Genomic DNA, 16,616 nt, shown 5'->3' on the forward strand with positions numbered 1-16,616 from the left:
GAATGTTTTCTCCAATGATACAGAAACCAAGAAAGTGAATCTAAAGTGCAGTAATTGTTACAATCAGCTCTAACAGAAGTTTACTGAAATTTAATAGGTTATACCAGTGATTCTCAACCACTGTGCCACGAGATTTTTGAAGTGTGTTGCCACTGAGAATATCCATACATAAGAGACGTCAGACAAGAAATTTAATTGGTTCTACCTTCCTAGGATGCATTTGGAAATTGTAACTGGTGTTACCAGTAACTGCCAGTAGTTATCAAGGCATTTAGAAAATGTGACCTAAATAACCATCTGCGTTTAAAATCACTGTTATGATGTCACTGGTTGTCCTGCGGTACTTACCGAAGTAACTGCATATGCTGCCAAATTTTTAAATTATTAAAAGTGTATTGTGACAAAAAAATGGTTGAGAATCACTGGGTTATACTGTTGAATTTATTATTACAGGAAATGAGCCAAAAGTTTTATGACAGCACAGTATACAACAGTGTATTGTCTTTAGTAATGTACCAATTATAGTAGTATAATACATAATATTGAATTCTGGATATTGAAGACACTTGATATTTATATTATTATTGTAATTATAATTACTTGTTAATTTCTTGACAATAGAAAAATTGTCAAGAAATTTTAAATGATTGTAAAATTTAAAAAAAAAGTTCTCTTAGCAAAGCAGAGTTAGCAGGATGTTTACTGTGTTTATTTGTCTATATACATACACAGTTGAAAACCATATATATGTCTAGACCATTCAAAAATTATGTATATTTCTAAAACAAATATACTACTTGATGTTAGGAAAGCTTTCAATAGGTCTCTAAAAATCCAATCAAAATAGTAGTATAATACTTTTGAACAAGACTTAAATTAATTACTGTTTGTTCCATAATCCCAATAAATAAGACATCTAATAGTAATTAGATTTGTTTTAATTTGTCTTTATGATTACTTTCTCATCTTATTTGTATTAATTCATGCCTTTTCTTATATGAGTCAATATGAAAATGTAATACTACTAGAAGTATGAATTTTGTATAAACCTAGTTTTATATATTATAATTTACTCTTTCTCCAATCCTTCTGACAGTAATTCTTTCTATACACTTTCAATTCATAAATTTCTACCTCAAAAAATTATATATTTTAGATTAGCAAGATCAGAAATAAAAACATTTTGTAGCAATTAAACTAATTCTTTTATAATTTTAATAAGCATTTAATCAAATTTTCCACACAAGGAATCTCTCTCTTATATTTTAATGTTTTTACTAAATAAAACTAAATATTTAATATCATTGAATTTAAGAAAGTGAAATAATAACATTCTATAAAGTAGCAGTTTAAGAAATTTAATTAGAAAATTTTGATAATCATATTCCTATCAAGGGAAAACAAAACTATTTCATCTTGATTACATAAAAGATAGGAGTTTCATCATTAGACTAGTTGTAGCATTTCCTAAAGCAGGTGTAAAAAAATTAAATTACATTGTAGATTTTTTATATAATTGTTTTTAGAAATAACTTCTTAGAAATAACTTTTGTATAACTTCATAAAATACTTTTCTTGTAATGCAAAACTGACCAAAAATATACACATTACTTACATTACTGATAATATACATTTGAATTTCCATATTAATGAACTGATAATGAATATGTTCTTTATTATGAATAGTTAGTTGATTACTGATTGCAGATGACTTGTGATGGCATATATCCCACACTTCCAAAATGGTCATTGAAATATAACACTTCTGGTATTAAATTTAGAATGTATAATCTTTCCTACAAATATAAGCAGGTTCAATGAGAATTCAAATTATCAACTATTGATCCTATTTCATGAACTAATTCATTGTTGAAATTATAAATAAAATATTGCCTACAAGTATAAGGTAATATGGATTTGTATGATCTTACTAATTATTTTTTGTCTCAAAAGCACCAATCCTATAATTAAAAAAATTCTCTAAAGTTTGATTTGAATTTATTTGATTTTAGTTCTAATTCAAATCAAGTTATTCTCATATTATTTATATTTTATTTAAAACAGAAAATAATGATGTCAATTTAATCACAACAAGCACTACTAGACTCAAATACAAAAGTTCATACTTCTTTAATTAATCAGAAATGTTTTCAAACTGTTTTGGCTCATCAAACAAGCTGTTGATGAATTGGGATGGCTTGGAAACTTTGTTAATAAATTCACACCTTCTACATTTAATATGATTAATAATTACATTTTTATATCAATTAATAATTAATGCAAAATCTTATTTTAATATATATTGAAATAAAAATAATCTTACCTCTCTATATTTCTGTAAATATAATTTCAAAGGCTCAACATAATTATCAAACCCTAAATTTGACATTGCAAATAAAATATCTTCACCATTAATTGTCTTCCTTTTTTCTTGATGGCAGCGATCACTAGCTCTATATTTAATTAAGGCATTTCTTTTCAAGTTTTAAACAAACAAACTAAATTTTATCATAATAAGAATTATACAAAATAAATTCACACTTATTTACATATACAATATATATACAGTATATCATATGAAATAATTTGTAAAAAAGTAATGCATTAGATTAAATGCAAATTCATTTCATAAGATTAATAAAGTTTTTTTTCAAACACACACAAGATCATATAAAAACACTTTCAAATAAAAAGTACTGTTGCATTATAAATGGCAAAGCAAACTGAGAAAACATTAAAAGCTTCATGGTATATGACATTTAAAATCATGTACAGTACAGTACATATTGGCATTCTGTAAATCAAAGTACTTTTTATTGTTACTTTAAAAGGTTTTTAGTTTTAAAAAAGATATAATTATTTTTAGATAAACCTGATTATATTTTAGTGAAATAACTGGCAGTATTTATTTTCATTCACCTCATTTTTTATGTAGTAGAAAATTAATAAATTTAGTTTATTCAAAAAACAAAATTTCTTTTTATCCATTGAACTTGCATCAGAAAGATCATAGATTACCCAGCTGAAGTGAAATCCCAAATGTTCTCTTCATTTTATCCAAAATTGAGTGGATAAAGCCTAAAATTTTTGTTCATACTTCATCTATCTATTTTTGGACAATGCCTGCTTTAGATCCTTATGACTTCAATAAAGTGCACTTTATACAGATAAAGTTTAAAAATTAATAGATTGTTTCTTGTTTTAACCAAAAGACTTGGATAAAGTTAGAATCAGCTGGTTAATCCTAGATTTAACTAATTCAGGGGCTTTAGTCATATCATATATATCATTAGTAATGACTGGAACTATATGCATTCACATAGACGCATACATGAAATGTGCATTTATGCTAAATTTCTTATAAATGCATATTTTCATCCTTTAAAGAATAAATGCATATTTGGCACCCTTTTTAAACCATAGTTTACTCCAAAAATATGTAAAAAAACCATCAGTTCAATTCCACTGGGATTTTACCCCATAAAATTCAAGCACATATCAGACACAAGTACCTTCTTCTATCAAAAATGTTAAAGCCTGCATGTGATGCAATTAAACTCTTCCTGCATTAAACTTTGACGTGTTAGCATGCAAATTTTAATGGATTATCTTTATTAGTTCTTTTCTACTAGCTGACTAAATTTCATCACTTTATATTCAGTAGAATTTTTGTAACTAAGTTTTTTTGAATTATAATATGTTTGGTTGACTGCAGCTGGTAACAACAGGAAAAGTAAAGATATTCACAAATGTTTGACTAAAGAAGTTTGTCGCTGAATTTGGAGATCAAATTTTTATCACTAGTGGCAATGTTTTTCTGTGTTAACCATGTGGGAAAGTTATAAATGCAGAAAGAAAGTTTCAGATCCTGCAACTTATTGATGCTCTGGTGCATAAAGCAGCTCTGAATAAATCCTACAAGCAAAATCTCCTTTCCACTAAAAATAATTCATTAACCATAGGTACAGGAAAGCAATCCCAATTTACATTGGACTTCACAAATGCTTTTTTGAAAGCAGACATCTCCTTTTTACAAACTGAATAATCCCACATTCCATCAATTTCTGAAGAAATATACCCAATAAAACATACCTGCCAATCAACAATTAGGAAAAATCTTATCTATTGAAATACTATGAGAGACATGTTAAGTCAGATAAGAGCAGCTGTGATTTGCAAGTACAATACATCTGGATATCTATTGATGAAAGTTGAAACCCGATGTTCTGAATTGTAGAAAATGTAGTCTTAGGAACATTGGAAAAAAATTGCCTGGTATGACTTTTCTGTTTTGGAAATGATCAACCAGCACATTTATTTGAAAATACTGTAGAAATTCTTTGACCAGAAGGAATAAAGTATAATTCCATCCTTTTGTTTTTGACTGATGGCTCATCTTATTTGGTTAAGGCATGCAAGAGATTGCAAGTGCCACTGGAAAATATGGATGGAAGCTGCTATTTATTATGTGGACCATTTTAAGAAGGTAAAATGGATCTTCAATAATATGGATTCTGAAAAAGTAGTTGTTGCAATTGAAAAAAAGACAAATTTTCAAACTCATTAATCCAAGAACATCTTGTAGAACCGTCAGCTTCTGCTAGGTTTCTACCTGCTTCAATTAACAGCTTGGAAACTGCAAAGTTGTCATTGAGCAAAGCAACTGAAATTGTGGACAAAATATGTAACACATTACTGGAAAATCGTCTATCTGAAAGATTGTAGAGAACGCTCTGCATATTTTTGTGGAACTATAAATGTGGAGATTTAAATAGAGCTATCAATTATATCCAGCACTCTACAAATGGAGGATGTATTTCTGATCTAAAAACTGACTATAAGATTGAAGAATTAAAATATTTTAAATATGCACCAATTACATTAAAGAAATTTCTCTCAATATAAATCTGTATTTTCTGATAAAAGCAAATCCAGCAAATCAAATATATATATATATATAAAATTAGTTGATATATATCAACTAATTTCTGTCAACTAATATAAATAGCACCCCAAATATTGATTGGATTTGTAGACAGAAATTAGTTGATATATATCAACTAATTTCTGTCTACAAATCCAATCAATATTTGGGGTGCTATTTATATTAGTTGACAGAAATTAGTTGATATATATCAACTAATTTTATATATATATATATATATATTTGATTTGCTGGATTTGCTTTTATCAGAAAATACAGATTTATATTGAGAGAAATTTCTTTAATGTAATTGGTGCATATTTAAAATATTTTAATTCTTCAATCTTATAGTCAGTTTTTAGATCAGAAATANACTGATTATGTTTTCTATTACAACCTATAACATATATACTACACTAAATTTAAAGGATACTCGCTTGTTACAAAACTAACAAATTCGGAAACACATTCCTGGACACATTCTTTTGCATCTTTTGCTATCTGTAACAAAAATTGAGACATTATAAAACTGTAAATAAAAAAAAATTTTAATATATTTCTAAACAGAAATTATAATACTAAATTATATTTCAGAATTTAACTATTTATTCTTTGTGACAGAAAGTACACAGCTTTAAAAATAAAAAACTTTTATAGTAGTATAATTTTAAATTGCAATTAAAATAATTTCATAAACATTTTGTTATATGATAACTTTTGATAACCAGTTATGACCTCTATGAGAAGGTTATATTCAGCTACAAATAAATTACATTTATTTCATAGAAGACAAACTTTTCACACTTATAAGCAGAAAAAGTAAGGATTGGCTTCATAACAGACTTTCTGCTATCTCTATAAGCTGGTATCTGCTATAATTTTATTTTTTGAATTTCTGAATTAAAAAATATAAAATTATGAAAATAAATATAATTACAGATAAACATTGTACAGTACTTTCTAACACAATAACAAAGTTAAATATAAAACATAATGCAGACAAATTTGAATATTCTATAATGTTTGAGGCATCACCACATAGCCAAGGAAATCAAATTTTTAATTATAAAAAAAAACTAATAAATATTAATTGAATTTTTTTCTTTATAAAATGAAGACAACTTTTAAAGCTTTTGAAAACTTTTATTATCAAAATAATAGTGTTCAAACAGATATCAACTCAATCATCAATTTAGAAGTGGAGATTCAGAAAAAATAATCATGATACAGTAGACCCCCTATAACACTGTTGATAATTCTGTTTTATATGAATTCCATGTTGTATGAGTCACTTAGATTTTACAAATATGTGAGCCGTTCACAGCCCGGCACACGTATTTGTAAAATCTAAGTGACTTGTACAACATGGAATTCATATAAAACAGAATTATCAACAGTGTTATAGGGTGGTCTACTGTACTTAATTTTAAAAATTAATAGATTAAAACCCAGATAAACTGAAATTGCAAAAAACTGAATTATTTTTCGTTTTAGAAAATTTCCATTTTAAACAGATTTTAGTGTTTTTTCTTTAATTTTCTAATATATTTAAACTATACCTTCTCAAATGCAAACCTTACAAATTCACACAACATTCAACAAGTTAATTCAAATACTAAGAACTAGTGTCCCATTCTGTCTTTGAAAATTGTAATCATATTACAATAATTCAGAGACCAAGATATTCTGTAGTTAGCTTTAACAAATTTTAATACTATAATCAATTGCTAATTTAATGCTCTGTAATTAATCAACTTATTCTCAAATACTTGGTAACTAACTAGTAAACTAGTATCAACTAGTCTGTACAATGCAAATGGGAGCATGTGTTACCTTATTCTCATTGTTTTCATAAATTATATTCATTATTTGTTCTCAAGAACTCAATTTCTGGAAACTTATTCCAATTCATAAAAGTTCTCAGTTCTTATAGTATTTGATTCAGTTCCTGGTTAATTCCAAAAAAGCTGTCATGTGACTTTCATTTCTCTGACAAGGTTTGAAATTGTTTTTCGAATACAATTTGTCATTTTGTGGTAATCATTATACCTGTAGGTGATTTTACTTGTTTGTCTACAAATGGAATGCTAATTTTCCATTGTATTTAGATTAAGTTACATTTTTCCTACCCAAAAATCTGTTCCATTTTCACATTGGACAGGTTTCTAACATAGTAAAATTTAACAATAGGAGGAAAAACAAAATCGCTCCAGTCTGAAGAATTTTTTCCTTTAGGCAAGTTTCCATTTTACTCATGTTTTGTTTTAGATAGGTTTTGCTGCATTTTGAATTTCATATTTTTTAAAATAAATTAAAGTTCACATTCGTGTGATAGATTCATGTATCAATAAAAAAAATCATCTATAAGAAAAAACAGTAAACTGATTTAAATGTTTAAAAAAACTTATGTCAACAGTTAAATCTATTTACTGTAATGCAAAAAAAGTAATTTAACTATGAAGACAACACCAACTACATTATCAAATATGGTGAATAAAACTATTTTCTCATAAAACAATGATTAAAATATTTTAAACAAGTTCTGATTTAAATTTTTTTTATCTTATAAAAGAATTATTTTTAAAACAAAATTTATCTCGTTAAGTTTTGTTACAATTAAAATAATCATTTCATTTACTGATTCAGAAAGCAAGAAAATTCTAATAAAGTAGTTTAAGCACTTTATAAACTTTTTCTTAAAAAGAATTTAGCAAAGTGCATAAGTTTTTCTGAAATATAAAAAAAACACACAATTAATTTCTGTTATACATATCAATTTTTTGAAAGTAGATTTTTGAAAGCCAGAGCTGGCTTAATAGATGTATATAACCATGTATTTACACAGAGTCCTGAACTTGGTTAATGGTTTGTAAATTGGACCAATCTACAAACCATAAAATTCATAAAGTGTTCAAATTGAACACAAACTTTGCAAATGTAAATTCTGTTTGCAATGTTAAAAAAAATCACTGCATAATAAATTTTTATTCAATTATAGCAATATAAATAAAACAGTGAATTGACAGTCTTCAGAAAGATATTTTGCAATCACCTAACAATAATTAAACATTTAAAAAAAATTTAAACTCATATTATACTTTAAAATTATACAAATAATTCATTATTTAATTTTGTGTACATTAATGAGACAGTCAAGTATACAAACAAATAAAAAAAATGAGATTAGTGATATNATGTCATCTACTGTTTCAAATCTTTTTTCCTTCAGCTTTATTTTTGTGAACAAAAAGTAATTGCATGGGGCTAAGTTGGGTGAGTAAGGCAGTGGGAAATGGTAGCTGTGTGGAAGTCAAAAACTGATGTACAACAAGTGAGGAATGGGCTGGTGCATTCTCATGATGCAACATCTATGATTTGATGTTTGGCATTCTTGGAACATTTTTATTGAACCTGTTAGAAAACAGGTTCAATAAAAATCTCAGGCATCTCAGAACATTGTAATAGAACAAGCCCATTCACCATCTGCCCTTGTGGGACAAATTCCTTGTGAATAAGCCTTCCCCCCAAAGATTAATATTGCTTTTGTTAACCTTGACTTAATCATATATAAGCTTACATTTTGAAAATTTTAGATTAAAAGGAAAATTTAAGAAATGATATTTTTAACTCTAGGATGTATTCATAAGAATAATTCTGCATTCTTACATTTGTATCACATTGAATAGAACTAAATTAAATATTACAAAAGCATACAAGTATATACTACAACTGCAAATTATGCAATTTCATTTGACTGTGAAATACATTAAAATTAATAATAAAGTTATTATTATATAAATAAAACTTAAAACAACACCCTGTATACTCATACATGATAATGATAATAATAATAATGAAACTTTACAATTACATAAAACTAACTCTTGCAAGTAACACCAGTAACTATTCATTTGCACAACACTTGTGCACAGTGGCATTTTCTACAAAACTATTTAAGAAATTCAAAACATATATTTATAAAATATTAAAAATTGTCAGCTTTCAGAATTTTTTAATATTTCATAAATTTTCAATGCAGTCACATTATTTCTCATTAGAGTTACCAGATACCTCTTTTTCAGCAGTTGTCATCCCAACTACCTAGGCAAACCCCAAAATTCATGCTATCAAAAATCTTGCACAATCATCATCTAACTTTACATATTAAAATTCTACACAAAAATCAAATTTATATTTAGCAGTATATCATATATAAGTTACAATTAAACTCAAGTCTGTTGTTATCTCTGTTTTAATATGGAGATTGAAGAATTTCTACAATTGATATTTTGAAAATGTTGTCAATGAATATTCTGTTGTATTATTTAATGTTTATTCATGAGCTGTTGTCAGCCTCAGCCATCATAGCATAGAATATCTGTGTATTTTTTACTATGCAGGTATAATTAGTAAAAGTCTAAATATCTCTTTCATGACATTTTCATTTGAAGTCATTCACTGACATAAGTTTTTTTGTTTCTAATATCCTTCAAGATCAGAAATAGAATATTGTATCAGAAACATTGATATTTGTATTACATATTTTAATAATATACAAGTTGTATGTACATTGAAGATTTTTTAAAATTTGTCTTCATCTATGAATTATGAAATTAATAATGCTTTGTTGCTTACAATATATATAAAAGCCAGAAATTCAAATGCAAGAATGAGAGATACAGAAAATAAAATGATACAATATCCTCATTTCACATCTAAAAACATCTACACTAAGTACTGCAATAATAATATGCTGATCAAATAACAAAAGTACTTAATGTGCACACAGGAATAAAAAGAAATTCCCATTGATTATGAATCATCCATCCATTTCTAGTAGACTAGACAAATTATTATGCTGTCATGTGTAACACATTCTGCAGATTTCTCACTTGTAATTAGCTGCAATTTGAAAAAATTGTAGACCTATAAATTTCCACCATCGTCCATCCTTCCTTCATCTCAAGACAGTGTTAGATAGATGAATGTCAAGACCAGATATGAAAAACTTAGGGGTAGAGGACCCCAATTAACTATATATGAACTTCTGCTTTGGGCCAGAAGTCACATTATTTCAATTCAAAAATTTTCTCCAGAAAGGAGTTAGATAGATGATCAGCATGACCACATTGTTAACAGAAAAAGTATGATATACAGGGCAAGACACTCTAAACTTAATTGCATTTGTAATGAAAAATTGCAGCCTATCATTGTGATGGAGTCAATAAATAATTGCTTGTCTTATCTTACAAATTAAATTAGCATTGATCATCATCATCACAATAATGTTCAACTTTTCAGAAAGCCATGAAACATTCTAGAAAGTGTTTAAAATTGCTTCAATAAATCAACAAAAAGATGAAAATGATGAATCAATGTAGAAGGAAATATTTTATAAACATAATTATCATCAATAATATTTACATACATTAAATTTTTTGATATCATTCATGAAATGCATCAGAAATAAAACCTATCACTGTAAGCATAAAATTCTATTTCAAAAATTAAACTATTACCATCTACTATATTTGACATTATATTATATATAAAATATAGTAATGTATGCATATTATCTCATATTTAAGAACATATAATTGCATACAATTTCATGCCTAAAAATATCTACAGATGATAAAAATAATGCATTATAAAAATTTTGAAATTACTGATAATTATAAAATATATAATTCAGTTATCATAGGCTAAGTATAAACTAGTCAATGCCATTGCTTTTGGACATGACATCAAATGAGATTTCTGTAGTCATATGACTATTTTTAACTTGGACAATCTCACAATGTCATGGCTTTTGATATCACTCTTGATGTATTTCTACAGAATCAATAAACTAATAAATATTTGCTCTATTTCTCTACAAACTTGCTCAGAGAGATTGTTCACAAAATAATGAAAATCAGTAAATCACAGTATGTTGGCTAATATTAATATCTTTGTGCTACAATCTCAAGTGTTTTATTAGCATGGAATTAATATGCAAATGTAAAATATCTTTAGGTATTTATATATGTATATTTTATAGTTTCAATAATTTAATAAAATAATTATTGTGATCATATAGGTGGTGCAAGCCAAAAGTTTCCAAACTTAAATTTATTAAAAATTGTACACTTACATGGTAAATTATCTGACTTCATCTTTTTTGTAGTAGTTTCCTCTGTATTAATGCAGTGGTCCCAGTGCAATTTTTATGGTTGGAAGCACCCAAGAAAATAATTTTTGTTATTTCCTTCAGTGTATCCTGCCATTATCCTCTTAATGTCATCTACTGTTTCAAATCTTTTTTCCTTCAGCTTTATTTTTGTGAACAAAAAGTAATTGCATGGGGCTAAGTTGGGTGAGTAAGGGAGTGGGAAATGGTAGCTGTGTGGAAGTCAAAAACTGATGTACAACAAGTGAGGAATGGGCTGGTGCATTCTCATGATGCAACATCTATGATTTGATGTTTGGCATTCTTGGAACATTTTTATTGAACCTGTTAGAAAACAGGTTCAATAAAAATCTCAGGCATCTCAGAACATTGTAATAGAACAAGCCCATTCACCATCTGCCCTTGTGGGACAAATTCCTTGTGAATAAGCCTTCCCCCCAAAGATTAATATTGCTTTTGTTAACCTTGACTTAATCATATATAAGCTTACATTTTGAAAATTTTAGATTAAAAGGAAAATTTAAGAAATGATATTTTTAACTCTAGGATGTATTCATAAGAATAATTCTGCATTCTTACATTTGTATCACATTGAATAGAACTAAATTAAATATTACAAAAGCATACAAGTATATACTACAACTGCAAATTATGCAATTTCATTTGACTGTGAAATACATTAAAATTAATAATAAAGTTATTATTATATAAATAAAACTTAAAACAACACCCTGTATACTCATACATGATAATGATAATAATAATAATGAAACTTTACAATTACATAAAACTAACTCTTGCAAGTAACACCAGTAACTATTCATTTGCACAACACTTGTGCACAGTGGCATTTTCTACAACATATTATGTCTAGTTTCAAGCTTTTAATATATACTGAACATATAAGGGCATAACTAAATAGCAGATATAATACATCAAAAGCTTGTACACAAATACAAACTACTATATACCCAAGAACTATGCTATAAATACATAGATCTACTGCATACAATCAAGAAAACAGCATGCACAAAATATACTATGATCAAACCATAACCACAGAAAAAACAAAATTGCATGCATTATAGACATAGATGTTCTAAGCACCCACAACATACAAAATACATACATAAGAAAAATTTAGTAAATAAGTTATTCAGAACTACTTCATGAAATTAAGTGTCTGTGGAAAACAGATAAGGTATTTGTTATGCCAATAGTCCTTTCTTACAGAGGCATCATATCACATACACAACACAAAAATTGAAGCTTTAGGACTTCATAACAGCACATATCTTTACATCACACTATAGCAGGTACCAGTATATAAATTCCTGACATTACATAGTCAGGAAATTTTTAAACATAGATATATACACAAGCAGCATACAAACAAAACATTTAACTTCTGTAGTTATGCCTTGACTTGGTCTGGCATAGCACTGGGCACTAGTAAAAGCACAGTGTAGGATAGACACCATCAACACAATAATAATTAATAATAAACACAATGAAGTCAATAAATCAAAAAAGTGTAGTGAGTGACATTTACAATGTTATCTATATAGTTGAGTTTGGAAAAATTTTTTCAAAGTAGAACACAGATTTAGCTGACATGCAGAGATTAAGACAAGTATTTATTAAAGAAGAAAAAGCTACTACTATATATTTTGCAATACTTTGTGATTTTTAAGTTATCAATATAGTTTTATTTTGTAAAACAATATGTATTAAGAACAGTATTCAAAAATAGCCAAAGAATTGCCAAAAATTATTGACTATTTTTATATACTAAATTAGCTAACTAATTTGCACTAGCACTAGAAATATTAAACATCATTTTTAATAAATTTAAATTAGTTTCTAATTATTAGAAAATTATTTGAAGAAAAGATCTAGCCTAGAGTGGAATTAAAATTGTAATTATTTCAATATAAGCAGCAAGATTATCTGTTACATTATCTAGACTTTTCAAGTAGGATGTTTGCCAATACAGTAGAACCTCGATTACCCGCCCCCCGATCAACCGACCCCTTGGTTAACCGATCGTCCTAGTCGGCAAATTTCAAATGTCCACTAGTGATGTGGCGCTACAATATTTGGCTATGTCTTGGCTACTTTAATATTATTTTTACGTGTTTTAGCTGGCAACACTCATTCGACCATGAAAGGGAGCCAGTATTTAAACGAAGCTTAATTTTCTAATTTTTAACGATACAATAGCGACGATTATTATTTTAAAAAATTTTTGTTAGGCTTAACATCGATGAAAATTCAACGCAAAATAGGTTAATAGCGATATACTAATATACTAATTACATGGGATATAATAATATACTACACTAATAATGGATTTTTTCATACTTTTCGGTTATCTGACTTTTCAATTATCCGACCAACCCCAGTCCCCAATTAGGGCGGATAATCGAGGTTCTACTGTATTTCTAACACAATTCAAACTAATTCATTATTTATTTTTTCTTTCTTCAAAATTCTCTGATTTTCTTCATGTCTTTCTTCCATTACGTAATGTTGGAAATGCTGGTTTAAATTTATCAACATTTAATGTGAAGTATATCAAAGTACTAGCTAAAAAAATTGTAAATGAATCTGTAAAAATTTCATTTAATAAGTTTAAGGAAAAATAAATTCTATAAAACTATGGCAATAAAAGTAAGCATGCTTTTTTAAAATGACATTAATGGGAAATATATAATTCAGTGTACTGTTTCTTTAACAAAAATTTTAGAGAATAGGAAGAGCAAGAAATTTTAGTTTGTTGATTAAATGAAGTATTTTTTGAAGATAAGACAAAAATACATCAGTAATTCTACTACTATGCCAGGACCACATTTTATTTCCTACATACAGATAACATAATAAAATCTATATTCAATAGATATGTAATTTTTTTCAAAGTACTTTCTTAGCTTATTATGTAACACAGGAAAGTATTGGAATCATGTTAAATTGGACTCTGGATTTTTTTGCAAATCTCTGCATTTTCACTCTCTCAAACAAAACAATAAATAAATAATAATAATCCACATATATGTGTGGGGGCATCTATTTTGTTTAATATCTCAGGATGGAATAATAATTAAGAAACAAAATTTGGCATGATAACTTGTATATAATGGACACTGATACTGTTGTTTTTGTTGTTTAAAGGTCAAGGAGGTGGAGAGATAGAAAGAGGTCGTGTATCATATCTCAAGTGGTGTTGGATGTAATGATGATTTTATTTGTTATTATCATTTGTGATTTTTTATAAAACTCATCTCTATTCTCAAAATTATGCTTTTTGCCATTTTATAATAATTTATAATATAAAAAGTTTTTTAAAATAAAATCTCATAATAGCTGGAAAAGTTACAAAACTCATTGCTGGATTTTTTCTTAAAGTTTCTACTTTCAAATTTCCTTTAATTTTATCATCAGAACCCATTTCCATTTTCAACATTACAATTCATAAAGCACTACTTTATCAGTCAGTCATCAGTCATGTTTTAAAAAAACTTAACACTATCAGCCAAAAAAATTTGTTTTGAGTATAGGATAAATGAATAAATATTAAAATTTTATAAAATTATACTTACTTGGTAAGGCAGTGGGAAATGGTAGCTGTGTGGAAGTCAAAAACTGATGTACAACAAGTGAGGAATGGGCTGGTGCATTCTCATGATGCAACATCTATGATTTGATGTTTGGCATTCTTGGAACATTTTTATTGAACCTGTTAGAAAACAGGTTCAATAAAAATCTCAGGCATCTCAGAACATTGTAATAGAACAAGCCCATTCACCATCTGCCCTTGTGGGACAAATTCCTTGTGAATAAGCCTTCCCCCCAAAGATTAATATTGCTTTTGTTAACCTTGACTTAATCATATATAGTCTTACATTNGGATGGCCACAGTGACAATATTCAATCAACTTCTGCAATTTTACCATGCTTGGAGATAAAAGGCCCTGCATTATTTAATATATACCAGCCATCTATTACTAAAATTAAATCCAGTCATTCCTTCTGACTTCTGAATATGGCAGCTTGTTGTTTAATAATATCCTGTTATTTATCCATGCTTACCAATCACTTCACCAATCTATATTACAATTGCAGCTTTTAGTTCTTAATGTTTTGGTGCTCTAAGATGTGTTCCATTTTCTTTTTCATTTTTGGTCCACTTTTCTTTGTCACTGAGAATATCATCAATAGCCCTATGACTTGTTCCACAACAGTGAAAGTGGATAGCAATAAACTGCTGAATAAATTTCAAACTATGTTTCTTGCAAATTTCCTTCTTTTTCTTTTTTTTTATATGTAAAACAGTGCCTTCTTTCCCATCAACACTTGAACAACTGACTGTTAAAAGCAAATGCAAACTGACTTGGATTTGTAGGAAACTCATCAGGTCAAGTGTTAGATCTCTAATTGTCATTGTTCTTCCCTGTACACTTAACTCATACCCTTTAAGAAAAAAACAAATTTGATGTGAATATTGTAAAATGATTACTGGAACATTATTATTAAAATCAAGTTTTTTGTGATTTATTTTTCCTGTTTTAAATTATCTTAACAAAATCTAATTTTTGATATTTTCCAAATATAAATTGGGTGTTTACTTTTTGGATCATAACACTTAATGGAAAATAGAATGATACTACTTATTAAAAATTGAAATATTTCTCATAGCATTAAATTAGTAAAGATTTGAAAGTAAGTAACAATAATCAAGAGAAAGAAGATTTATAATGATGAATAGATTTCTGCTGAAAATGTAGAGAGGTAGTTCAGTTAAGTTATTTTCATTAATTTGAATAAATATATTGTAAATGATCAAACTAATTTATTATAATTTATTTAATAATAATTAAACTAATTTAACTAAACTTTTCAAACAACTGAAAATACACACACAGAACACACTAAAATTCTTAGAGAAAATTCATCAGTTTGCATTCAATATTGGTTTATGCAGCAAGAAAAATTATAATTTTAAATCTTTGAAAATTTTTTTATGACAAAGTTATACTACTGTATAAATGTAAGCATTTTTCACATTTTACATTGATATTCTGTATAATTTATGATGATCATCAGAAACTGCAAGAAATTAACTGAAAATAATTAATTTTGAAATAAAAGTTATCCTAATAGGGAATGAAATTTAATATTGAAACTGAACAAATTGAATATTGCAATTTAGAAAAGTGACTTGTTCATTCAAAGAAATATATAAAAAAAAATTTTTTCCTCTTACAAAATACTCTACTCACCTTTGTATGAAATGATTACAGATATATCTACAAACAGTGCTCTATATCTACAATTGCTTTGTGATTAAAATATTTCTGCATAATGATTTTGGTAAAAAATTATTTTAAATTAGAAAATTTTTGAGAATCTTTATCATCATCATTCTACTAACACTTCCCCATCCCCTGTCACAATCTGATGATTGGTTGGATGGTTTTGAGAGTTACTGGTACAGTACAAGGGCCTAGGTAGGACAAAGAG

General features: G+C 27.2%; 1 protein-coding gene across 1 annotated transcript; it reads right to left on the reverse strand.

The window, feature by feature from the left end:
- Window positions 1–1,614: 1,614 nt before the first annotated feature.
- LOC111633496 (nuclear transcription factor Y subunit beta-like) lies at window positions 1,615–14,550 on the reverse strand. The gene is made up of 4 exons (XM_023378075.1): window positions 14,473–14,550; window positions 5,358–5,425; window positions 2,324–2,453; window positions 1,615–1,796 (listed from the first exon to the last, which is right to left on the reverse strand). Exons 1-4 carry the CDS (start codon window positions 14,548–14,550, stop codon window positions 1,695–1,697), a joined length of 378 nt encoding a protein of 125 aa, XP_023233843.1. The 3' UTR covers window positions 1,615–1,694.
- Between the last annotated feature and the right edge of the window lie 2,066 nt (window positions 14,551–16,616).

The sequence above is a fragment of the Centruroides sculpturatus genome, unplaced genomic scaffold (genome assembly GCF_000671375.1).
Source record: "Centruroides sculpturatus isolate CEXI.00-Female unplaced genomic scaffold, Cexi_2.0 scaffold421, whole genome shotgun sequence".
Taxonomy (NCBI): domain Eukaryota; kingdom Metazoa; phylum Arthropoda; class Arachnida; order Scorpiones; family Buthidae; genus Centruroides; species Centruroides sculpturatus.